The sequence below is a fragment of the Phocoena phocoena genome, chromosome 12 (assembly GCF_963924675.1).
Source record: "Phocoena phocoena chromosome 12, mPhoPho1.1, whole genome shotgun sequence".
NCBI classification, from domain to species: domain Eukaryota; kingdom Metazoa; phylum Chordata; class Mammalia; order Artiodactyla; family Phocoenidae; genus Phocoena; species Phocoena phocoena.
In genome coordinates, this window is record NC_089230.1 from 10,022,504 (window position 1) to 10,049,074 (window position 26,571).

A 26,571-nucleotide genomic window follows, 5' to 3' on the forward strand; every position below is an offset into this window, starting at 1 on the left:
AAATAGGACTCCTGAGTGGGTAAAGGACAGATCCTATGGATTAGCAGCTGATGATAAATGCTTTTCTCCCCCCACTGTTATCTTCCTACTAACTCATGAAGTGACCTTGAGAATAGCACAAGAAAGGAAAAAAAGAGGAAAGACGATTTCTCCAAAATAAGTATGTTTACCTCATTCTATGCTTAGTTCACTTTTAGGATTATGTTTACAGAATTCTTTATTTGTTGGTCCACATTTAGGGCCATGTTTACAGGATTTAGAACTCTCAATTGCAAAATTATCATTTGCTCTTGTTGCCTAAATAAATGTATATTGAATATAAAGCTATAAAAAAGCCCTCTGTGTCATGCATTCATAACAAGTAGTGAAAACACACTTCCGTAAGTTTAGTCTTTAAACAAAGCTGGTTGGTTGTTTCCAGTTTTATTTTACAAAACTGTCGTATCTTTCTGCTGAAACTAACCCCTTAACACTCTTCAGTCTACATGAGATAATCTTATTATTACTATATGCTAAACGATACCGGTAAAAATAATAATATACTTTAAGAGTATTTACTAACCTAAAGACAGTGACAGCCTGATATTATAGTTTTGTAGTAGGAAAGAAGAGAGATACTTTTTGTTGCTGTATGTAATTCCTGTGTCGAAATTGATAATAATATGGCAACACTGTGTTTAGAAAAAAAAATTCTGTGTTGCATTATTTGGTTGTATTCTCCTGGTGACTTTAATATTCTAAACCTCCTTGGGAGAAGGAAATAATAGAAATCGTTGGTGCAGATGTCTGCTCAGTGATGATGGCACGAGGCCCCTCGCAAGTCCTATTAAGAACCTAAGCCCTGCCTCCTGCAGTGGGGCTCCATGGGGCCACCGCACTCTGAATTCAGGGCGAGTGTGGAAGCAGGTCCCTGTAGTGGCAGGAATGACAATAACACAGTCATGATAACAGTGCTACACAAGTCCTAGACGACACAACGACAACAGTGGGGGACATGACGCCGGAGTAGGTGACTTCATTACTTTTACGTAGATAAAAGTTTTTGTTTCCCTCTCAGGCACGAAGGAAAGAAGCCATGCCGAAGCCATGCAAAGACAGGATCTGGGGGACGGCATGCAGGTCTCCACCAAACTACCACAGTACTGCTGGTGAGAATGAAAAACGAAACAGAACAAAACAAACAAAAAACCCAAAACAAACAAAAATAAACAAAAGACAGCCCCCTCTGAGATGGATTTCCTATTAGGTCTTTCACTCTCTTACTTTGGGTGTTCCTTTCGCAGCCAGATGGCATGTTCATTAACAGTTTAAAAAAATGCCCAGGACCCGCAGCAAGTCAGGGCATGTTGCTACCTACCCGTACTGGTCAGGCTGGTTCATCATGGGAGCCTGAGAGTTGCCATAGTTGGGGTGCTGGGAAGAAAACATGGGGCGTCCGCCAGCCCCAGACTGGCTGGGATAAGCAGACGACCTAATGTATGGTGGCCTAAAGTAGAACAGAAGAACAACTTCTTTGGATTTGTTCTGTAGACAAGTAGGAATCCCCCTGTCCATTATGTTATTTCCACACATAGGTGTGGAGGTTACAGAATGTGGCATAAAATACTCTGTACCATGCAGCTACCTGGCAGTGGAGCTGGAGAACAATCCTTCAAAAAAAGGGTGGGGGACAGGGCAAAGGAGAGAGAGAAGTAAGATTCTCAGATCCAATCTCAGTTTTACAGTTCTGAAGCATAGCTCTGACTTGGGTAAAAGCCAAAAAATAAACAGTCTCCATTCAAACTCCTGGAGAGCTCTGATGGGTGGAATGTGAAGGTGAGGCTTTGGAATGGTCTACCGATTAGGAATAGAAAATGAAAATGCATGGATGTATACTTATACAGTAACTTATATAAAATTATATATAAACTGATTCAGAAAGGGAGCACAGCAAGGCTTTTTAATCAAACAATTATGCCTTAATCTCTACAGTTATCTTCTTCCCAGATCACTACCCAAGGCTTCATGTCAAATGCAATCAACAAGTACTTTCTCCTTAAAAAGGAAATAACTTGTGCTTTTTGAGTTGTGACAATGGACAATTCATTTAAACCTAAATTAAAGCTTCAACTGGACCAGCCAAACCAGTCCTCACGGACAGGTTTATTAAAACATTCTCTCTACAGCCTGCATAGGTTCAGTTCAGAGGTATAGCGCTGGGGTTCAGAAGATCCTAAGTAATTGTAACGCGGAGGAGAGGGTGGGGGGTGGGGCGGAGGGAGAGGGAGAGAGGGGGAGAGAGAATATGACTGACTTTCATTTTATTATGTGGAGCAAACAGTGAGACTGGAAGGGTCCCTAACATTCCCGAATAGCAACTTCAGAGGAAAAGCAACAAAGGGATACATTTAAACACACACACACACACACACACACACACACACACACACACACAAAAGCTCTTATTTCCCTTTGACAAACTCAGAATCTTCTCTCTTTTCTTCTGAAGATACCGTATGTTCACACATATCTGTCAGTGTCCTTTGTTTTAAAACATACCTTGACATATGTTAAACATAAGTCAAACATTTTTACATGTGAATCTTTTAAAACATATTCACTTTGCCTCCTAAATTTTTAATTCAGTTATTTTCATACAGGTCAAGTATTTACTTCAAGAATTAATTTTAAAATTCAGGATTAAAAACAAGTAAGTAGTAGAGGCTAGAGCCTTTGCTCTATCAACTTAAAGTTTCAGAAATATAATCCTTGTTTTATTAACCACCTTTTGGTTTGGACAGAGAGCTATGCCCAGAAAAATAAAATACAACATAAGAACGTGACGTAATAAATCTCACACATATACATTTAGACAAACACACACAATACACATATGTACACATACAAAGTTTCTATTTTAATAAAGACTTTTATGGTGAGGTTAAAAAAAAAAAAGGGAGAAGTTCTTTTTGAATGTTTTAGATTTTAGCCAGTTTTTAGGCTCTAGACTTTCCCGCCTAAACCTCACTGTGTTAAGTGGAACCACAAAGACACTCGCCGTGCCACTGGCTCTAGGTTGCTTGGTGCAGTGACTATTCACAGCTGTTTCAAATAACCTCCCACAGCTGACTTGCCCACCAGTGATTCCTTCTTCCATGTCTCATACAACACAATCTATTGTTTACTTCTCTTGACCTTTAGGGTACAGAATATATTTAACACAAAAGGAATGGCCAAGCCAAGGGACCCTCTGCTGCTCTCCACCCCCGTGTGAGCCGGGGATGATGCAGCTCTGGGCTCCGCATGTGTGCACACATCCACACACAGACCGCCCGCCCGACGGCATACCTGCTTTGTGCCGAGCTCGCAGCGGCCTGCATCACTGCGGCAGCTGCCTCCTGTGCCTTACGGTTCACGGTTGGCATTGGTGGCCCCATTCCTGGCCCTCCCTGCTGAGACATGCCAGGAGAACTAGGGGTCATGCTGCTCATATTTCCAGGAAAGGGTCTGTTCTGCATCCCAGCTGATGGCATTCGTCCCAGGGGCATAGCACCACACGGCTGGCTTGGCCCTTGTCCATGCATCTGGCTGTTGGCATTGATGCCCATGCCGGGCCCTGGGCTGCTGTAGCTTGCACTGGGCACCCCACTATATGTTGGGGGTCTGGAGTAGTTACCTAAACAAAAATCAAACACAAATTAAAGCCTTTTACTTAATATTTGAACTTGTGAAAACATTCACTGGAAACACTTTGTGTCCAACAGTGTCATCAACACAGAATATTAGTCATTTTCCTCATTAACCCTTTCCCCTATTGGTGCTGATGAGGTTGGCAGTCAAAATACGCGCTCTCTGCACATTCCAAAGGCAAAGAGCCACACAGGACCACTGTAACACGGAGGGAGACCCAGGCTGATCACTGAAACCATCTGTGAATGGACACGGGATGCTAGCGCTGAGTGGTGCTTTAGCTCATCCAGCACCTCGTACTCTTACCAAAATTCAACTGAAGTAAGCATTTCAGCCCCCAGTCCACAGGTGAACACCAATCTGAGACTGCACCACTACATCGCGACCACACTGGACAGTTACGATAAAGCGTTCAGAAGGTGTAAGAAAACATGCACATGTGGTCAAAATCACCCTTCAAAACTCCACAGGAGGTGTCATGTGGAAATGCGACATTAATCCAGCACCGTTGGCTTTTCTCTGGTGTCTGGAAGACTTCTTTTGTTTGAGCACCAGATAAAGTGGCTGGTTTGCACTTGATGCCACGTCTCATGAAATAAGTTTCAAGCACTGGCATGGCACTCAGCCCAGCGAGATGGTGGCACTATGGGAAGCAGGCAGGGTCCCAGACTGAGATAAGCGTCCAGAGTCTCACCTCCCATCTCTGCTCACACGGGGCACGTGCTTACGGAGTAGAATGGCCTGGACTAGTGCAGTAGTTTTGTTTTCTCTCTCCTTCACACCTTTTCTTTGGACTGAGTGCACATGAACTACATTCAAGTAAATTGAAGGCATATATAATGCCACTTCAATAATAATAATTGCTCAACCATACTATGTGTGAGACATTGGGCTAAGTGCTTTGCATCCATGACTTCATTCTTTTCTCCAATAATTATATGAAATGTAAATACGACCATGACTCCACTTACAAATGAAGAAAGTCAACAGCTAGTAGGTTAGGATTCAAGCTCAAGCAGAATGATTATGGAACCCATGTAATTAACCAATAAAATATGCTGCCTCCCAATAAGTGACTGTTGAAACGAAATATATGCAAAAGGATAAGTGTCTGTAGAATATGGATTAGTGTTTCTCCACCTGTCCTTACTACTTTCTGGAAGAATCTCCTCATCTATATAACATAACTGTTCTAGGCACAGGGAATGTAAAGTTAAATACAATGCAATTCCTGTACTCGAGAAGCTCACAACCTAAGTGTGTGTGTGTGTGTGTGTGTGTGTGTGTGTAAGGTGGAGTAGCAGGGGTAGATGAGAAAAAATACAAAAACAAAAAGATAACGCACTGTGAAAAGCGTAAGAGAAAGAAGAACAAGTCTGTGTCGGGTGGGGATACGGGGGGTTGTCCATGGTCGGGCGTTGAGTGAAAGGTTTTGAAAAACCACCTTGGGTCGCAACGCAGGCGTCTGTGTGGGGCAGGCTTTGGGATCTGGGAGAACTGGGGCTGAGGGAAGACTCCCTATATATACTGACCATGTGACCTTATAGCTAAGTCGTTTTAATCTTTCTTTGTTTCATTCTCTTCTCTGTAAAACAGAGATAAGCCTCTTCCATATTGTCTACTTGAAGAGTTGCTGTTAGGATTAAATGACGTAACATGTAAAGTATCTCAAACGTTGAGTGCAAAAATGCTAAGGGGTTACTGTCGGATGGTGATTAAGGCAGAAGAGGGCAGAGGGAGCCTCCGCCTATGGAAGAGGCCGTGGACGACGGCACAGACAGCGAAGGGGCGAACTCAAGAGCAAGTCACTGCTGAGCTTCATGGGGCCGCGAGAAGGGGACAGAGGGAAGAGGCCCCCATATACCAGGCTTCCAAGCCCGGGACCTATTCTGAATGTGAGAAGGAGCTTCTCCGGGTTTTCCAGCAGAAATTGGGTTGGATTAGTAACAATAAAAGCCAGCAACTGATGTTTACTGTGGGCTAAGCTCAGTTTCGAGTCCTTTGCATCACCTCCTTCAACGCTTACATCGAGCCTAAGAGGTCCCGGTCATTATCACCCTCACTTCAGGGAGGAGCCTGAGGCGCGGGATGTTGCGTGGCCTGTCCCAAGGCCACGTGGCTAAAATGCCTCAGAGCCACAGTCTGCACCCGGGCTGTCCACTAGCCACACCCCTGACTGGCCTCTCAAATACTTAAGGAAAACCACACTTACATCACATTATCATCACAGTCGTGAAAGCAGGTTTTCTCAAGTGCAGACCACCTACAAATCTGCAAGAAGCCCAGACTATTCAGCACTGACCGGTATTTGCTCTGTTAGGTGCCTCACGTGAGCTCTCTTACGTGGCTGTCTATGAAGTGTATTACTCACTGGAGACGGTGTGAAGGTCACTGTTCACACAGACCACGGGCTGGGCACACTTTCTGTAAAGGGCTGGAGACTAAATACTTTAGGTTTTGTGGGCTAGATGGTGTCTGTCAAAACTAAACTGCCGGGCTTCCCTGGTGGCACAGTGGTTGAGAGTCCGCCTGCCGATGCAGGGGACACGGGTTCGTGCCCCGGTCCGGGAAGATCCCACATGCCACGGAGCGGCTGGGCCCGTGAGCCATGGCCGCTGAGCCTGCGCGTCCGGAGCCTGTGCTCCGCAACGGGAGAGGCCGCAGCAGTGAGAGGCCCACGTACCGCAAAAAACCAACCAACCAAACAAAAGCTAAACTGCCACTGCAGCCCTGACGTGGCTGGAAGCAACACACACACAAACGGGAGCCCCTGCGTTACAAACACAAACGGCCGGCCAGAGTGGCCCTAATCTGCTGAGCCCCGCCACAGACCGGTCTTGGGACAAGCTTCTTAAGAAAATGCTCCAGCAACACAGAAAGTGACTTGTTACAGCCAGCAGCTACTTTCCCCTGAATATCCCTGGAAGCCAAAGAAAGGCTGGAGAGGAACAACTGAGCGAGGCACTGGCCGTCCGAGGAGGTGGAATGGATAGGAGAACAAAAGGGAAGGGAAGGAAGGGACAGGAGAGGTTCAACATACATTACCTCAGGTGCCTCCGAATTGCATCGTGAGTTAGTCTTTTATGCCAGCACCTCAAATTTAAACTGCCTTTGCATGAAGATACTCTGCCTTTGCAGATGTAATCAAACTGATACTGTTTTCAAGTAAAAGGTGACCGTTCACTGTTTATCAAAGTTCTTTATAAAAAGTTCGGAGGTTGCTCTGAATCTCCCGTCCCACGGGACCACACAGAAGGTCCCCGTCGGTTTTCCCATCACACTGTCTCCGCGGAAAGGGCCCCTTATGCTCATCCTGGTTGGGAGGGACGCAGAACAATGGGCAGGATGCTGTGTCCTGCCTCTTCCCACGCCTTCTCAGAGCACAGTCCTCGAAACTCTTCTCTGCAGCAGGTTGGAGACTCCCCCCCCACCACCACCCATCCCACTGACCTCACAGCCCTTCACTTCCAGATTATCTGATAACATCAGTGAGATCCAGCGGTGCCTTTCTGGCTCTTGCTTTTATTAAAAAGAAACAAACTCATTTACACTTTGAACACAAATGATGTCAATTCACATATTCTTGCTATTGCTCTGCGGCTAGTTTCCACCCCCCTCAACACCTGATAAGCGACTCATTTGGTAAGAAACTTTATTCAGTGAAAACATACGTACCCTTTGCTTTTGAAGGAAATGAAATGACACCTTCATCTGGTCTTACAAAACAAGCATTCACCTGGTTGTTGCAGACTATGCCCACAGTGCATATGAGAGTAAGGTCCCTGATTCTGTGGAATTCTGCTTAGAGTTGAAGTAGAATGCCGTTCATACTTGGAACAGAGAAACACTGTCACTCTGGGTTCCTGCACCTTGGGTTTAACTGGCAGTCAGGGGCTGTATTTTAATGAACACAAAGAGACAACTGAGATGTTCAGTAACCCTCTACTTGACTTCTAGCTTTTTCATTCATTTTATGCACTAAGAAGACAAGAGCTGGGCTTCAATCCCTTTGCTCAATTCAGCAGCTGGTCTTCACTGCACAGCAGGAAGCATTCTGTAATCGGGTGGAGTATGCGTCAGAGCACAACCACCATGCACACCCATACACGCACGCGTGCACTTGTCCTTAGAAAGGCCCATTGAGTGCTGGGCCCCCAATCTTATTTTTCCTCAATCAGTTAGGCTGATTTCACGAACTGGCACTCAAAAGCACATGTCAAGGGAATATGTTCTAATTATAGAGGCCTCTATTTGGTAGAAGAAATACAAAGTCCCCTTTTCTTCTCCTTGAAACTTTCAAGACTTTCCTCATTAAACTCACATGCCTGGATAAAAATGGTTTCTAAAGGCTTTAAATGGCTTAAGAGGCAGCAACGGATAAAGCGTAGGCTCTAGAAACTGGGTTTGAATACTGGTCTGACACTTCCTAGGGGCATGACCTTGGACGAGTTACTTAACCTCTCAGAACATCAGTTTTGCCAGGTAAAGTAACAAGAATAACAGGGAATAGGTAGAAAGGGACGAGCTCAGTGCCAAGCATAGAACTACCTAAGAAATGATAGCTATCACCGTGATCATCAACAATAATACGATTATTATCGATAAGCATGAATATGATTTTTTCTCCGTCATCTTTTGAAAACGTGTGGAAGGAGTGAAAAATGATTCACACATCCCCCCACTTTGCCTACTCGATAACATATCTTTCTCCCCAAAATAAACAAAAACCAAATATGGAAGCCAAGCAAAATATGAGAGGAAAAGCCAGGAATGAGAAGCGCAATCTTATTTCCATGTTTCTCTAATAGATTAGTAATTTGTTGGCACTAGCTCTGACAGAAAGCAGATGGTTCCAGCATTAAGCACAATGAAGGCTACAGATGCTGGGCCAGCCCACCTCAGCTGGACGGGTCTTGCAGCCAAGTACGAGAGCCCACAGTTTTCAAGTGGGTTCATCTTGGCACACCAGCTTTGGAAAATTGGTCACCAAATGAATTCAGATTTCAACCCACCAGGAGTGGTATTCAAGCACCAGACAGAGGAAGCCGGAGATAGACTCTATTCAAGTCACCAGCATTATTTTAGAGGATCACAAATAATTCTGTACCTGACTCTAAATTTTCAGATTTGCTAGTTACAATGAATATTCCAAGCTTACTGCTTTTATTGAATCATTAAATGCTTCCGTTTATTTTACTTCTCAGTTTCAACCATACAACAATTACTTATGAACACCTACTACACGCAAAGTCCTGTATTATTCCCCTTTGCTGTGGAGGGTAAAAGGGTGCACAAATCATAGAATAGACAGCTGACCCTGAGCGGGAAAAAAAATAAATGGACAATTAGCTATATACTATGATACACATATTTGTGAATTAGGGCTAAATTTGACCAGTAATCATCACTTCACATAGCCATCTACTATATAATATTAAGTCATGTGTATTAAGGTAGGATTTATATGCATTAGCAACCATATGTGCCCTATAACCACCAGCACAGTTGAGACAGGGGATATTTCTATCATGACAAAAAGCTGCCATTTTGTGGTCAATCTCATCCCCACCCCTGGCAACCGCTGATCTGATTTCTCTTCCTACAGTTTTGCCTTCCCCAGGATGTCACATAAATAGAGTCACAGCGTACTGTGTCTGGCTCCTTCCACTCAGCACCATGCTCTCCAAATTCATCCATAATGCTGTACATCCTCAGTAGTCTGTTCCCTTTCGTTGCTGAGTAGTATTCTATTCTGTGAACGTTCGGGCTGTTTCCAGTGTCTGGCAATCACGAATAAAGCTGTTGACATTTGCACACAGGTCTCTGAGTGGATATATGTTTCATCTCTCTCGGTAAACTCTAGGGATGAGAGCGCTAGGTTGTATGATAAGTGCGTTTTTAACTTTGTCAGAAAATCCACTACAATACAGATGAGAGTTCTAATTGCTCTACCGTACATCCTGGATGTTGCCAATTTTTTAAAAATATGAGCCATTCCAGTAGGTGTGTAGCGGATACTGTTGTGGCTTTACTTTTCATTCCTCTAATGACAAATGATTTTGAGAGTATTTTTCATGGATGTAAGATCCTTGCTGTGCAAAAAAAAGTTACATTTAAAAAACCTTCTTCCCACGCTACCTTTCTCTCAGAATGATCTCACAGTGCTGTACTTTCAGCCACTGCTTTAGGAGAGAAACTGACTGAGTAAAGAAGACCACAAAGGCAGATTCAAAATGAAAGTGAACTTACCCCAAGTTGCGTTAAATCCTACTAGTTGTGGGAATAGCGATAATTTATCTTTTGAACTGATATATGACACCATATTTTTCCTAGGTCAACATGCATTTTAAAAAGTCTTCAAAATGTAAAAATATTACATAAAGCTTGTAAAAGAGGAGAAAAGACCTATTACCTTACAGTATGACTTCAGTAGTTTGGGTAGTTTTTTGGGTAGTTTTGGTAGTTTTCTTCCCACATATGTTACTTTTGGTGTTTTTTCCCATATATGTTACAAAGTTTAACTCCTTTAAAAATTTAATTATACAGTGATGCAAGCACAATATAGAAAATATAAAAGCACAGAGAAAAACAGACAACCATGGGCTTCCCTGGTGGCACAGTGGTTGGGAGTCCGCCTGTCGATGCAGGGGACACGGGTTCGTGCCCCGGTCCGGGAAGATCCCACATGCCACGGAGCGGCTGGGCCCGTGAGCCATGGCCGCTGAGCCTGCGCGTCGGAGCCTGTGCTCCACAACGGGAGAGGCCACAACAGTGAGAGGACCGCATACCGCAAAACAAACAAACAAACAAACAAAACAGACAACCATGATCCTTAGCGCCATCTCCCAAAGATAATTCTTAAGCATTGAGTAGTCAACCCAATACCCATCAACCATCAACGCAGGGTCAAGAAGGTATACCAGTGTCTCTGGAACACTCTGTCTTCATCCATTTAGGAAACAGTTCTTAAGAGCCTCTAATATGCCAGCTCTGTGCTAACAGATGGGGATTCAGCAATGAGCAAAGGCAAAGAGCTTACATTCTGGTGGCAGGAGACAGGCTAATAAACAAATCTAGAGCATGTCGTGTGGTGTCAAGCGCTCTGAAGGAGAACAAAGCAGGGAGAACTTACACAGAGTGGAGAGGGCAGGTCCCTGAGCCAGTGACAGAGGAGAGCCACGCGGGGAAGGGAGCTGTGTGCGTGCTGGCTGCCTCTGTGTAGAAGCGCATCTTTGGAGAAACCACCGCAGCCAAGGCTGACGTCACACACAGGCTTGGGGGACATATGGTAAGTCCGATGCCACTATCTAACTTCAGAGCAGTGAGTCTTGAGAGCACAGGCCCTCAAGGAGCAGGGGCATAAATGTCTGCGTGTGTGTGGCCTTCAGAAAGGCCACACACACGCAGACATTTCACACACAATGCTCAGTTTCCCCTTCTGCAAAAAGGGCGTGATACGAGATTCTCTATCTCGTGTGATTGCTGTGAGGAAAAAAATATTAACAGTAACTATTGCTGGACACTGACAATGGTTAGAATCTGTCAAGGAATAGAAAGAAACTGTTCCAATATTAATGTAAGATAACTTTTCAATCAGTGAAATTCTTTTTATTATATATTGCATCATATGCCTGATTTTACTTTCAAGATGCACAGATATTAAATTTATTTCTCAAAGTATAAGAAAAAGTAAGTACTCACCTAAAAAATGTAAAATTGTATTATCTTAATTCAATAGCCAAATTTGGCATAAAACAGTAAAATCCCTACGGTAAGGAACGAAGGATTCTCAGTCACTGTCGTCACAGGTGCCTGAGCACCTGCGTCCTCCCTAGGCTCAGAGCCGCTGTGCCCTGCGCACACCCACAGACTGCATGGGAACGGCGCCCCCTGGAGGGAGAGCTCTGATCTGCTTCACCTGACGGCGGGTGCAGGAAGCCTTCTGAAAGGACCCGTGGTACCAACTCTTAAAGATTTGAAAACCGGTCATTTCTTTTCAAAGAAACCTTTGAAAAAAATGGCAGAGCTGTGAGCCTCAGGAAAAGGCACCTTGCTAAGATGTAAAGTAAAGCTGCACGTCCACATCCTGCGTTTCTACACTGCCATCCACAATTGTCGTGATCCAGGCCTGTGGTACAAGTCCACCGGATGACCACGCCCCGCGAGGTGCTTAGTCATTCAGTGAGGGGAGGGGATGCTGGCACTCTGTGTGCTGTTGATTTTTTTTTTTTTTTTTTTTTTTTGAGTTACATATTGAAGTTTATTTTATTTTATTTTTGCGGTACGCGGGCCTCTCACTGCTGTGGCCTCTCCCGTTGTGGAACACAGGCTCTGGACACGCAGATTCAGCGGCCATGGCTCACGGGCCCAGCCGCTCCGCGGCACGTGGGATCCTCCCGGACCGGGGCACGAACCCATGTCCCCTGCATCAGCAGACGGACGCTCAACCACTGCACCAACCAGGGAAGCCCTGTGCTGTTGATTTCAATAAGCAACGTAAAATAATTAGCTTCACACTAGTCAAAATCAGTGTTGCTTTATGTTTTTTCTTTTTCTTTCTTAAAGTTGATTGGTACTTTGTTTTCCTTACTTCTTCCCTAATTCCCAGGTTTTGATAAAATCACGATGATTATCAGTCTGCTAAGAAAAATTCATGCTTAAACCTTTTAACTTGAAGGCTAAATTTGAGCATCAAAAGAACATGGCATTAACCACCTTCTGCTGTAAAATGATCTACTACAATCTGTTTTTGCTACTGTGGGCAAGATAAAGATTTAGAATTTTTTAACAAAGCCGTATAGAATATGGATTTAATACTTTTGTCTAGCAATGTCCATTGAACCATAAAATAAAGGTAACAGGAAGCAGTGAACATATCAAGTATATTACAAACTGTTTTAAGGAAAAAAAATGAGTGAAACCAAACCAGCCTTTGGAAAAAGCCAAAGAACAAGATCTCCAGTTTGCAGCACTGTCCGGGGAGAAAACATGAATCCACGTGGCAGACACATCTCACTTCTGTAGCAGAGAGGCTGAATCTAGTTTAATTTGAGAGTAAGAGCAGAGACTGAAGTCTTGGGTCATGGTGACACCAAGGTTGCCATGGGGCCTGTAAGGCACTCTCCAAGCAGCCAGTGGGCTGCCAGCTGGTAACATTTATATGTTGCTCCTCTGAACTGGAACAGCTGTAAGACTGTTAATGCACGATTCACCATTTTGGAACTGCATTCATTTCAACTAGGTATCGTCTGAAGTCTGCCTTTGCTGAATCTGTGAGAAACATTTTAATGAATGAAGGAGAAGGAAGAGTTCCGATGGCATCTTATTTATTTTAGAGCAAAACACGTTAAACCCTTCTGAAAAGCCTCTTTGACCAAGTAATTTAGGAATAAAACGTGCTTCAGACTCACCTACTCAGAAGTTCCCTGCTTCCTAAGACACACTATACAAATTAAGGCATAAAACCAAGGCTGAGTCAGTGTACAACGTGTGTGGCTGTAAGGGGTGGCCCAGACACTAACATACAAGGGAGTGATAGGTGGAGGGGAATCTAGGCTCAGAATCCCCGTTAGTTGCCCAAGGTAATACTCCTAATTCCTTGCAAAACTAAGGCTAGACCCTCACTTTTTGCAATTAGTGACAAACATGCCAAAAATACTTGTGGACAGTCTGTGACAGACACTGTTCTAGAGAACACACGAACAAGACAGTGTCTGTCCTTAGGAAATAGAAAGGCTGTGAAGATGAAATTGATTTCCGCTCCCTTTTTCCCATACAAAGGCATTTATTAATAATTAACATGTCAATTACATAATTGCTTTCTATTTATTAGAGCAAGTCTCTATGGCCCTTTCTACTGCAAACTGTTTGTAAGGGTAGTTACTTTACACGTGCCTGCTTGAAGGTAGGAAAGTACTATTTCATCAAGTATACTGCAATTAAACACTTTTACACATTTAGATTGGCTTCATCCCATTAGGGTATTTTGATATTTGCCCGAAACTGACTGGGTGTTTCCTGTTACCGGCGCTCAAGGTCGCCTTTTGTATGGGAGGGGGCATCGCAGCCTCGATGATGGCCTAGCAGCTGTTGGGAGACCGTCGAGGAGCCAACGCACTTCGGGGCGAGGAAAGCCGCCGCTCTTCGGCGCATCCTTTCCGGAGGTGCTTTGGGGCCTCGGGGATTCCGTGGGTGCCGAGAGGGCCGGCCGGGTGGCCGAGTCGCGGGTAGAAAATGCCGGCGGCGGCGCCTTTGTCACCCAGCCCGGCGGAGGAGCTCAAAATAGCAGCGTCGAGAAAACGCGGCGCAGGGAGAAACGCTAGCCGAAGGGGGAAGCCCCGTTAGTACGTTTAATAATTCAGATTTTACAGTATCATATACACTTCTAAAAATTTCTTTTTAATAGTTATGTTTTCCCTTAATCTCTAGTATTTCTGATGTATTTCCACGCCTGCATTCCCCAAATGTTCCTTTGCTCCTTGAAGGCCAGTGGTTTTGCCTTTCGCCTCCTTCTCTCTCGGCTCACTGAAGGAGTACATCTCAGGCCTGGGAAGCGATGCACCAGTGGCTCTGTGAGTGGCCTCTGAAGTCTCCCTCCGTGTGAACCCTGGCTCTGCCCTTAATAGCTGTGGGACTGTGCGTAAATTACTTAACCTGCTCCTTTGCAAAATGGGATAACGTCAAGGGCTTCCTGTTAATTAATAAAAATGGGAAAGTATGTCTGAATTTGAATCCTGGCGTCCCACCGTGTGCCCGGGGCAAAGGTGTGTATGTGGTGCACGCCTCAGTCTCTTGCTCTGTCAAGTGGAGTAATAACAGTACCTATAACACAGCATGTTGTGAGGATTAAATGGGTTAATATATGAAAAACACCGAGACCAGGACCCAGTAGCGTTTAATAAACGTTGCTGGTTGTTACTAATACTTTTGAAGAAGCTGCTCCTGACAGCAAAAAGGTTATAGCAAAAAGAGACTGTAAACTATTTTCCCCTGAGATCTCTTAAAAACGAAACCAGCCCAGAAGAAAGCCATCTAGCTAGTACCAGACATAGAAGATGTGGACTGATGACCCTGTGGGTCGCTGCACAAGCCATTCTTTCCAGACATCAAAACGTGTAACGCAAAGATGTAAGCTGAATATTTTACTAATAATTTGAGTAGTTAATTAAGAGAGAGAGAGAAAAAGTACTTCATTCGGGTCTCTGTTTAAAATGATCAACCAAGAGAAATGTAAAGGTAAGAACATTTACTGAACTGAGTGATACAGGTCACAAGCGTAATTTCCTGCCATTCAGTGTTTGCCGAGGAGAGGATAATGCAAGGAGGAACGCAAACAATTCTGATCTGCACACAGAGCACTGGGACACTGACTGGCAGCCCACAGCACTGGGAGCCAGTCGAGGAACCCAGGAGGGGACACGCCTCAAGGTGGAATGTGCTAGAACGTGCTAGAGATGCCTCTCGGAAGGAGAACATTGCCGAGAGCACAGATGTGCAGGCACTTTTTTTCAAAGTTAGAAAGTGCTGTGTATGGAAATTATCGGCCTTATTTTCAATTATCTCTAATGTCAACCTAAACTCAGCATTTACGCCTTAAAAAAAAACCCCAAACAAAAACCTTCTTGTCTACATAACCAAAATGTTACGCAGTGGATCCAGTGGGCCGTGTTAACATAAAAGGCCCTGGAGTTGAAGCAAAATTTAGACTCAGAATATGAGAAGTAGAAGCAACTTCCAAGGTAACACCGTCTAATTTTCCCATTTTCTATAGGAAAAGTAAATCCCAGAGAGTAAGCAACTTTCCAAGGGCACACAAGTTTGGGTGAGAACCCTCACAGGTGCAGTTTTCCTAAATCAAGAATCTTGGGACTTCCCTGGTGGTCCGTCCTCTGGTTAAGAATCCACCTCCCTAAAGCAGGGGCGGTGGGTTCGATCCCTGGTTGGGGAACTAAGATCCCACGTGCCGCGGGGCAACTAAGCCAGCACGCTGCAACTACTGAGCCCGTGCTCTAGAGCCCACACGCCACAACTAGAGAGAAGCCTGTGCGGTGCAACGAAGAGCCCGTGCGCGCCACAACGCAGGTCCTGTGTGCTGCAACTAAGACCCAACGCAGCCAAATAAATTAGAAAAGAAGAATCTTCACATTCAACGATTCCAAAAAACGGAGGTGGTTTTTTTTTTCAGAAAATAAATCCATTCTATAGAAATTACCTTTTGTGTTATTACCTAACTCCTAAAGCATAAGTGTTTTCACAGCCGTTCACAAAAGACTCATCAGATAGTCCAAGGCTCCACTTTCCCCTTATTTGAGAGCAGCAGAGGACGAGACTTCAAGAGTGAATTATTTAAGAGTAGAGAAACCAGTTTTGAAGATTACAGGAAGCCCTAGTGAGTGGTAGTGGTTAAATCCCAGGCCTCCAGCCACCCCTAATTCTGAGGATAAGGTCCTGACCTCCAGGATTCTCCAGTTACATTCTGAACAAAAGTCCATATTTTCTGTGCGTATCACAACTTATCAACTGCCTTTCCAACCTTCACTGAAGTTTTCTTCCTTTCCTGATAGCTGAAGGCCCCCCAGTTTTGAAGGTGCAGTGGGCAAGTAGGCGCTTTCACAGCTGAGTGACACGTCCTGCCTTAGCTCCGCAACAAACTACCACATGTCACAACTACCCATGGCTGATGAGGAACCGGGAAGACACTGTCAACTGGGACCTTAAATTCCTAGAGCTTACTGGAATTCACAACACGGAACTCCATTTATGACACGGTGTGAAGGGAATCAAGCAAAACCCACGTCTGTATCCACTCCGACTACGTGCACATGGACAGAGGCAGGAAGGGGCCATGGAAAAATTTTGTTTTGGGTGTTTTAATATCACTTTCCTGACAACAGAAATAGCTGGAATGTAAAATGACAGAGCAGCATAGGGCAAGGCGATGGTGCTGCACTGATAGTATTGAAGGTGTTTAAAATCCTCCCGAAAGAGATCTTCAGAAAACAGGACTTTTCAAACCGTGAAGCAAGGAACGCTTTTCTGAGAAACACCTGGTAAGAAGCCGAGAAGGTGCCTGGCCTCCTCAAAGAATCGTCCGGCCTGCCAGGCACTTATTTGATGGCCAGAGAAGCTCAAAGGTCCTCAACGCAGCACGTTTTCCAGACGGACAGAAAAGCTCTCAGAAATATTAAGGCTTTATTAAGTCAGGGGATCCGACTTCGTTGTGGAGGTAGCGAACATTTTACTACAGTTTCCTACCGGGCCTTGTCTTCACTCAGAATATTCCGGTATTTTCAGAAAGGAGGAAGCTCTGGGAATTGTGCCAGGTTAGCTCATTCTCTCTAAATTATCCATTAATGTCTAATTTAAAGAAACAAAATATAAAGAAGGTGCTAATTTCAAATGCCTTACTGCCAAAAGTGACTTAGGAAAAAAATATATATATATATCAGGTTAAAAACCCTGATAAAAGGATTCTGCATGTGTAAGACAAAACAGACGCCAATGTCCAGGAAGGCAGAATGAAAATGGTGTATTTGGGGCAAGTTCCACTTATTTTTCTACTCTTTCCTTTTTGAAAGACATGTCCGTTTCAGGCTTTGTCCTGCCTTCTAAGAGTAAAACTGGTAATGACTGTGAAAATCAGAACCATTATTTACCTGATAGAGCACTTTGGAGACAGATTAGATGAAGAGAGATGAGAGATTTCATCTGGAGACACATGAAATCCTTCTGAGTAGTGAGAATATTGTTACAAACATAATTACAGAGAGGGAGGGGACAAAGTTAGAATACAACATGATGAAACCTAGGTTTTAAATCAGCAACTTTTTGAGGACAAGCATTTAGAGCTACGCTGCAGAAACAGGCTTTACTCCTTCATTATTAACAGCACACGTATGAAGGGCACTTACCGCAGTGTCTGATGCATGAATGCTTAATGAATAGTTGCTATAATTATTCTTCCCATCACTACGGGCAACTGAAGGACTGTGGGTTTGCATTAACCTCACAAATCTGTCAGGTAACAAATAACTGGATCTTAAAGAGATGTTTATAATGTTAAGGTCTTGAAGGACTAACATATTAACAAAATTTCTACAACCTACTGCAGTGCATTTTGGAGAAACTTTTTTACCTTGTGGTCCATACTGGCTCATCTGTGGACCGTAAGTCCCACTTGAGTTACTCTGCTGAAAGCTACTGATTCCAGGATGCATCTGGCCTCCAGGAGAAGGATGAGGCGACATGGATGGTCCTGTCTGTTGAGGTCCATATTGAGACATCTGAGGGTTTCTTTGTGTGCCTGCCATAAAACCTAAGTGAGAAATAAATGGAAATATATAAATGCAGGTGACAAAAGTGAACATGGAATTGTGTCAAAGGTAGATGGGAGAAGACTGGTGCTGTGGGATTCCCCTAAAGAACACCTAAAGGCATCTCAAACCCAGTGTGGAGGACGTGAGAGGGCCCAGGGGGCTTACCCTAGTCCTCACTCTGAGCTCTCACTAGAGTTCCTGGGAACCCAATGGACTGTGGACATGAACTAGGGAAGAGGAGAAGAGGGTGAACAGGCCAATAACCTTGACCTCTCCTAACCTCCATTCTTGCCTGGCGGGACATGCGCACGCCCCTCAGAGCCTCGGCTCACTCCCCGATCTCTGGGCCACGTGTCCCCGCTCACTCAAACATCCCACCCCTCTCTCAAGCCCAGGCCAGCACCCAGCTCTCCCCTGCGCATAACCGTTTTTCTTCCCTCTGATCTCCTGGGGCCACAATTGTTCACCGTGACTCCTATAGTCCTGCCGACTTACCACCTGATTCATACTACCCCCCTCAGGGGGAACTGCACACAAGTGGAGGGTCTGAAGTGTCCTCTGCTTTCCAAACAGACCCTGACTTCCTTCCAGTGTGCCACCCACGATTCCTTCCTCCCGCCCTGATGTCCTACGGTGTGATGGATGCATTGGCACGTCTGTTGCCTCTACTTCCGAAATGTATCTTGGGTCACTCCTCTTCTCCATTTCCTCATCTACAAAAGCCAAGCCGCCCAGCTACCATCTTCTCTCCCACAACCAGACATGGTCATGGTCTGGCTCACCCCTCTCAGCCCTGCCCCGTTTTTGTGCCTTTTGGTTCACTTTCACAAAGCCGCCAGAATGACTTTTCAGGAATAAAAAAGGAAATCAGAGAGCGTATCTTCTCTGTATAACCATCCTGCCACCAGGCTTCTCATTAGACCTGGAACAAAATGCCCCCATCTGACTACGGTCTGTGGGCTCCTTTGTGGTCTGGGGTTGCCTTTCTCACTTTAACCCCACTTCCTACAGTTTTCTCTCCACCTCAGTACCCTGAAGTCCACTAACCTTCTCATGCTTCAGATAACATCAAGCTCTTTCCCTTGATAGAGCCTACTCTCTCCCGTTGCCTCTTCCGAGAGCGTCCTACTGCCGGCTCCTTCCTGTCCTCCAGGTCCACCTTCCCTGACTGCCCTGGCGGCGCCACCCTTTCTCCTCACGTGCTTTTCATGACATGTGATCATCTTACTTTATTTCTGACTCACTTAAACTCTCTCCTCCCCACTAAAACATAAGCCCCATGAAGGCAAGGATCACGTATGTGCTCTCTGCTGCATTCTCAGTGCCCAGCAGGGCGTCTGGCACGTAGTAGGTATCAAAAACTATGTGCTGAAAGAATGAGTATTAAACTCCTCCCGTACTCAGAGTGCTGAGCACAGCACAGTAGGTACTTAGCAGGTAGCTGGACAAATGGATAAAGAAAATACCCCTCTCAGTTGTGCAGGACTTTTTATAAAGTCAAGGTACATCGCCATCATCAGTAGTTCAGCCAAACATAAGCAAGTACATAGAATGAACTGTGAATACGCATTTAGACAAAGAATACCCCAAATCAAGACAGATATCTAAGAAAAAGATAAATCATCAAACCAGAAAACTAACAAAGGGCAGTTTGAAAAAAAACCTCCCAGAACCCAGGAGTTCGAGTTGCTGAGAGTTCACGGGTGTCAGCTGAAGGCTTTAGTACAGGGTGAGTGCAGAGAGGGGGCAGGTTTCCACCTACTCCAGAGGAGAACTGAGAACCGTGGCTTGAGAAAGTCTCCTGAGGCAGCCAGAGGGGAAGATGATGCCCGCCTCCAAGGTCAGCTTAAACTTAGGGGGTTAAACAGAGTAGGGCATTTACAAAGGCCATGGTTTACATTTCAGTAAGAAAAAGAAGAGATCTTCTAACACTGCTTCTGTCTAAAGAGATAGACATAAAATACAAGTAAGTAGAGCTCTTCCTTATTATCCTATTTCATTTATTTATAAAGATAAAGTCATGTGAAATTGGGCTCAATTGGCGGCTCCCAGATATAAATCATCATAGAAAATGTTTGCTTTTTCAAATCTGAAAACAAACAGAAATCAGAGTGCTAAAATTACTATAAATGATTGCATCTTAAGATGTAACATGAAATATTTATCTAAGCCTGACTATAAAATTCTCAAGAGTTTCATATAGAGTCCTGTTTAATAAAAAAAAGTGTTTAAATTCCATACAGATTGTATACGTTTTTCTTCCTTTCTTTCTTTCGGGAATGGCTGCTTTCTTCTTCATTAGTTAAGGAAAATAATACATGTCCGTTTTTTAGCATTAAATTTCATTTCAACCGAGAAAGTGTCCACGCTGAAGGATTTAGAACTGCTGGTAACACAGCACATCCTTAAGTTACTGCTGCCTCTTGAACACTTACTATTAACTTAAGGTTTGTTCAAATGACTTCTAAGAAGAATTCTTATCTGGGCAAGTTATTTATTTCTGACTCTTTATTCAATCCTTAAAAATATGTATATATATGCCACGATCCACTTGAACTGTCTCACCCATCACTGGAATTTTGCAGGAAATCAAGTTTGTCAAAAGGCTCATAAAGAGGTAGAATGTTAAAGCTAACCCAAATGGAATGCGTAGCAACATCAAATTCCAACAACAAGGTTCTGTGGAGTATGGAATCCACCTCCTTCCACAGAAATTAAAATTGGAAAGCCACTTTTTTCTCTGTATGCTTTTGCAATGGCACCACTTACAAGAGGTTTCTGAAACCTTGTTTTATATTTTTGGTGAGACTCATCCCTTCCATGTATTCCCCAAGACAATGAAAGGAGGTGACATAATTTCACTGACTCTTTTCTGAACTACAAGCATCGAAAGGCAGTCAACTGGGAACAGAAGGCCTACATTATAGCTTTGTTTGTGTCGCTAGCTCAGAATCTGGTAGAGTAGACAGAGAGGTAAATAAATATACTGTAGTGTGTGAACTGATCAAAACTAGCTCTGTGACCTTAGGTGAATCATAATTTATCTGAGGCTCAGTTTCCTCACCTTCAAATGCAGGTGAGGTTGCTGCAAGAACAACTGAGACCGCACACGAAGATGTTCTATAATCTGAAATGTATACACAAAAGGAAGACAGTATGGTGATAACTTTCTGGTTTATAAACTGCCACGAGTATCTTTTAACTCCTGAATACCCCACGTATTCAGGTGTAGTTTCCAACTAGCAACGAACAAGCTGGTTTTTATTTCTACATTTGTTTTTTTATTTAAATATGTGGGATCCACAGTACTCCAGTACTTGTGTAACTGTCTACAAATTCCAAAAGCTTAAAAAAAATATACCCCATCTCCTACCACTGAGTTCCCCTGGTCAAAGACAAATGGTTTTTTAATGTAACCTTTCAGGGATATTTTATAATTGGATTGTGTTAGATTGTGTATTCCTTTTATCATGAGTAAGGCTGAACATTTTGTTTTACAGCAGTTTTGACTCCTTTTCTACAACTATTTATATCATTTGCCCATTTTTCTGTTGGCCCCTCTGCGTCTTGACTAGGGGAGCATTTCATCTTGCAGATTCAGCTGTTATTACCAAACAGCTGTACAGTTCACCAAAACTCTTGCACCTGCAATCCTATGAAAATCTGGTCCTTCAGTGTGATTAACACTGGCAAAGGCCATACACAGTCTTAGCAGGAAAGCCATATGATCTGACTTGCATTCTCAAAAGCTAATTCTGCCATAATATGCAGCAAGAAGAAAGGACTGAAGGAGAGTAAGGCTAAAAGTTAGGAGACCAGTTAGGAGGTAGGTAAAGTGATACATAATATATAATCACAATGAAATGCCAGCAATAATCCTACTAAAAAGGCTTCCGTTATGGATATAACCATATTTTTAAGAGGTTATTGAATATCATCATCGTCTAAACAAACTAATGAAAAATTAGAAGACAGAAGTTAATGAAAAAAGAAGTATTTCTACTTTTCATCCTAAAGATAGAGACCTACATGTGCGTTCTTTGTTTCCTCATCTATATAATAGGGACAACTGTATCTACCTCATAGGGTTGCTGCGGGGATTAAATGAGATGATACACGTAAAAAAATTTATAGTAGTGCCTGGCACACAGTGAACTTTCACTAATCACTAGCTATTACTATCATTATATATTCAAAAAAGGAAAGCAAGAGAGGCAGCATGCTGTGACAGCAAGGGAACTGACTAGGATGTCAGTCGTGGGCCTTCCACATTTGCCGTGCAGAATGCAGCAATTAACCTAGCCTCTTGGCCCTCAGTTTCCTCGCCTGTTAAATGGTGAGAGGGAAGACATACGATATTTGTAGCGGCACTTCTATCTCTAGTTCTCTATGATTCTGGCTTAAACTTTTTTTGTGTGAAAAATCTAATTCAGGTCTAAAATTTGCATGTATATTTATTTGTGGGATATTCTTCATTTTGTTTTATTTTAACCTTAATTTTGAATGAAATAAACGCTAAACTGTTTCCAAATATCAAGGTTCAAACAATAATTTTCTATTTATGGTGACATATTTGATTGTATTTTGCTTCCTTCAGAAAGTTATTATAAAATGGCAGCTTGTAACACCGTTTATGAACAGAAAAACTGACAGCTGAGAGAATGAAGCTGTTTTTTTCTTTTTCTTAAAGTTGTGAAATTTTTCTAGTTATAAACCATCTGAGTTTAGAAAACCTAACTATCTAGTAAGGAAAATTTAGAAAGTATAAAGTGAATTTCCCATATATTATAAAAGTATGTTGAATTTCTAGATGTATTATGGAGTTATATGCCCTAGGTAAATAATCTAACATGGAAAATTCAAACTTTGGAAAAAAGTACTAATTTAGATAATTATTATTTACATTATATAAAAGAACTTACTGAAAAAAAATCTTAGAAACTATATGAAAATGATTTGTACACTTCATCCATAAAATAAATGCATAGAAGGCTTATATAAATGGATTTACTATTTTTGAGTCCTTCATTACATGTGTATGCAATCACGAACACTTGTACAACCAAACTCCAGATGAAGAGGCGCAAGCTCTATTCTGAGAGAGAAGGTAATGTAGTAATAGGACACACACACACACACACACACGCACACACCATCTGTCTGAAATCACATGTGGGTTAGAGGCTGCCTCCACCATCCACTGTGTGGACTCACGGGTTCTCTTGTATGAAACAGTGAATGCACTTCCTGTCCTGGCTTCCAAGATCATTCTGAGAGTCAAATAAGAAAAATGTATGTGACTGTGCTTTTCTAAACTGAAAAACACCATGAAAATGCTATACAAAGGCATTACTATTGCCTTTTTAGTGATGCTACAAGCTCTTCATTCACTGTGTGAGTTCTGATCTAAGCTATCATACTGGTAACTCAATCCACAATAATGATACACAAATCTTCTATCAGCATGCCCTAATTTTACTCTGGCATTCATGGAGCTGTGGTAAGAATAAGAGAGCATTAAAAAAAAAAAAGTAAAAGATATGATCCTTGTCCTTGAAGAATTACCATTTAGTTGAGTAGAAAATAAAACCTGGGGACTTCCCTGGTAGTCCAGTGGTTAAGACTTCGCCTTCTAATGCAAGGGGTGCAGGTTCGATCCCTGGTTGAGAAGCTAAGATCCCACATGCCTCGTGGCCAAAAAACCAAAATATAAAACAGAAGCAATATTGTAACAAATTCAATAAAGACTTAAAAAAATGGTCCACATCAAAAAACGAAAATCTTAAAAAAAAAAAAAAGAGAAAGAAAGAAAAGAAAACCTATCAACAGGGAAAAATGATAAACTAAAGTCACAGAGCAACCGAACGAGATTCCAGGCAGCATCCTCGGTGCTGAGGATGTAAACCATGAGCAAAACAGTGTCTGCCCTCGTGGACCTCACATCCTAGTGGCAGAGACGGCCATCTAATAAACAACTAAAAGTTAAGTATGAGTATAAAAAAACAGAAGTACAGGAACTCTGAGGGTATAAGAGGAGGACCCAACTTAGACTAGGGACAGTGAAGTTTCCCCAAAGAAGTCCTATTTAAGCCGAGACCTTAGCTGAAGTTAGGATGCAGGTAAATCAAACTAGATCCGAATAAGACTAAGACTATGTCTGACTGGTGAAGTGGATGCCACAACGTGTATTCTTGGAAGCCAAAGTTCCTGCCTTCAGCTGAATCCTAGTGGTCACTGGGCAGGCACCCTTTTGTTTGGTCAGGTCTTGTGAATGGTTAGTTTAGCATTTACAATCCCTTTCTTGAAGGCTTCCCCTAATTCTGCTGCTAAATGTAAAGAAACCACAGGAAAAGGCAGCATCACCCCTCTACAACGGCCTGCCCTCTCACCTACGGACACTGACATCCATGTCCCGTCTTTATGGACTTTCCTACTTTCAGAAGGAAATCTCTTCCTTGCATCCAAGGCAGGGCCTCCGCTTTATGCTCTGAATTCTGACCTTTCTCATCTCTCCAGGGATGTTCAACAGTGTCTGTTCAAAAAAACTAGTCAATGACTCTTGATTGTTTAACAGAATGAAGCCAAACTTATCAGCCCAGCAATCATCAAGTCTCTTCAAAACGTGACCTGACCTATTTCCCCATCATGGCTACACGGTCATCACCCCACTCTGATTCGATCACTCCCACTTTTACCTCCCTGCAGGCACCAGGTTGCTTTCGACCTGTAAATATTCACACATTCACTCACTTAACAATTATTTATTGACTACCTCTCATGTTCCTGGTAATGGGCTATTCACTGATCTAAGAACAACAGTTGACATTTAATGAGCAGATATTATGTGCTAATGGCTTTGTTCATTAATTACTTGTCCTTTTAAACTTCAAAACAACTATGAAGACACTGAGGCTCACAGAGGTTAATTCGCTGAAACCACTTTCAAACTTTTTTTTTTAACCACAATCCATAGTAAAGAAATATATCGTATACCATGATTCAATGTGTGTATGCGAGCATGCACGTGTTTATATATTCACATTCAGTATTCACACACACACTGTACTCATCACGAAACAATTTCTACCCTGATTATGTGCAATGTTCTCTGATATTCTACGTATTTTCTTCACTGAAAAAACGCACGACTGAGCGGCGCAGTTTGGGAACAGAATGCTAGATTGTGTCCTCTACCGAACACTGGTTCACAGTGTGCCCAGAGGGCCGTCTGCCTCCACGACACTGACGTGCTCCTATCCTTCCTGGCTCTGTCTCCTGCTGCTTCCATGGCATTCCCTGGCCTTCCAGAAAAGCAGACACTTTCATATGCTGTATGTTAGCTGAGACAGAGAAGTTGTCACACTGCCATCATTTGCTGGGGTGACTATCTCCCCCCAGATTGTGAGCACTGAGGCTTTAAACAACACACTCTCTTCGTATCTGACTCCTCAGGACCATGCAAGGTGACTGGCAGAGAACTGGAACCAAATAGTACAGGTTTTTAATGAATAAGAAAACATCTTCATTCAGAACCCATTTACTGTTACTTTGGGAAAACAGCTTAATAACTGTGATGGTCTGGCTCCTTGTTTCAGAGTGAGTATATTCAAGTAATCATTTCTGGGGAAAGGAGGACAGCTATTCAAAAAAAGAACAACTGAGGGCTTCCCTGGTGGCACAGTGGTTAAGAATCCGCCTGTCAATGCCGGGGACACGGATTCGAGCCCTGGTTCGGGAAGATCCCACATGCCGCGGAGCAACTAAGCCTGTGAGCCAAAACTGCTGAGCCCGCGTGCCTAGAGCCCGTGCTCCACAAGAGAAGCCACCGCAATGAGAAGCCCGCGCACCACAATGAACAGTAGCCCCCGCTCGCCGCAACTAGACAAAGCCTGCGGGCAGCAATGAAGACCCAATGCAGCCAAAAGTAAATAAATAAAATAAATAAATTAAAAAAATAAAAAGAAAATAAGGGGAGAGATCCCCCTTCCCTCAAAAAAAGAACCACTGACAGCTAATGGCCCAGAAGCACTGTTATTTCTATCACCTAAATATCTGCCACGTGCATTCGCTCTGTCCGTCTCCACGGTCACTGCAAATTCAAATTTTAGCTTCACCACTTATGGTTAGGTGACTTCAGGCAAGTTAGTTAACAGCGAAGCCTCAGTTTCCTTCTCTGAGAAAGGTGGATGACAACGGAGCCCACCTCGTAAGAGTAAATGAGAAAACGTTATGGAAAGCGTACAACTCAGTGCCTGCACACAGAGCAGAGGCTCAATAAGTGACAGGTATTATTATTCATATTATTTTTAATACAATCCACCATTTATTTCCCAGCTGAATGACTCCAAGTTTTCAAACTAGCCTCCCTTGCCAGGCTCCCCTTCAAACCATTCACTGCGGCTAAGTCAGGAAGTGCCGCACATCCCTGGACCGTGCTGAATTCACCGAGTGATAAATGCCACACCCTGTGGCCTCCTGGCAAATGGCTTGGTGCCTTTCCCCAGGTAGCACACAGCTCTGTGTCACTGTGCTGGCCTGCCAGCTCTGCACCTCCTCCACCAGTGCCAGTTACAGCTGATGGGTAGCG

At 43.4% G+C, this 26,571-nt stretch overlaps 1 protein-coding gene across 3 annotated transcripts in view; it reads right to left on the reverse strand.

Annotated features, from left to right (window-relative positions):
* The window catches only part of ARID1B (AT-rich interaction domain 1B), a 408,409-nt gene that overhangs the window by 53,746 nt on the left and 328,092 nt on the right, over positions 1-26,571 (reverse strand). For all 3 annotated transcript variants that reach the window (XM_065889253.1, XM_065889251.1, XM_065889252.1), the window contains 2 exons: positions 17,804-17,983; positions 3,328-3,655 (listed from right to left, as the gene is read on the reverse strand). In XM_065889253.1, the coding sequence (XP_065745325.1) occupies positions 3,328-3,655; positions 17,804-17,983 (508 nt within the window). The remainder of the gene's footprint in view (positions 1-3,327; positions 3,656-17,803; positions 17,984-26,571) is intronic.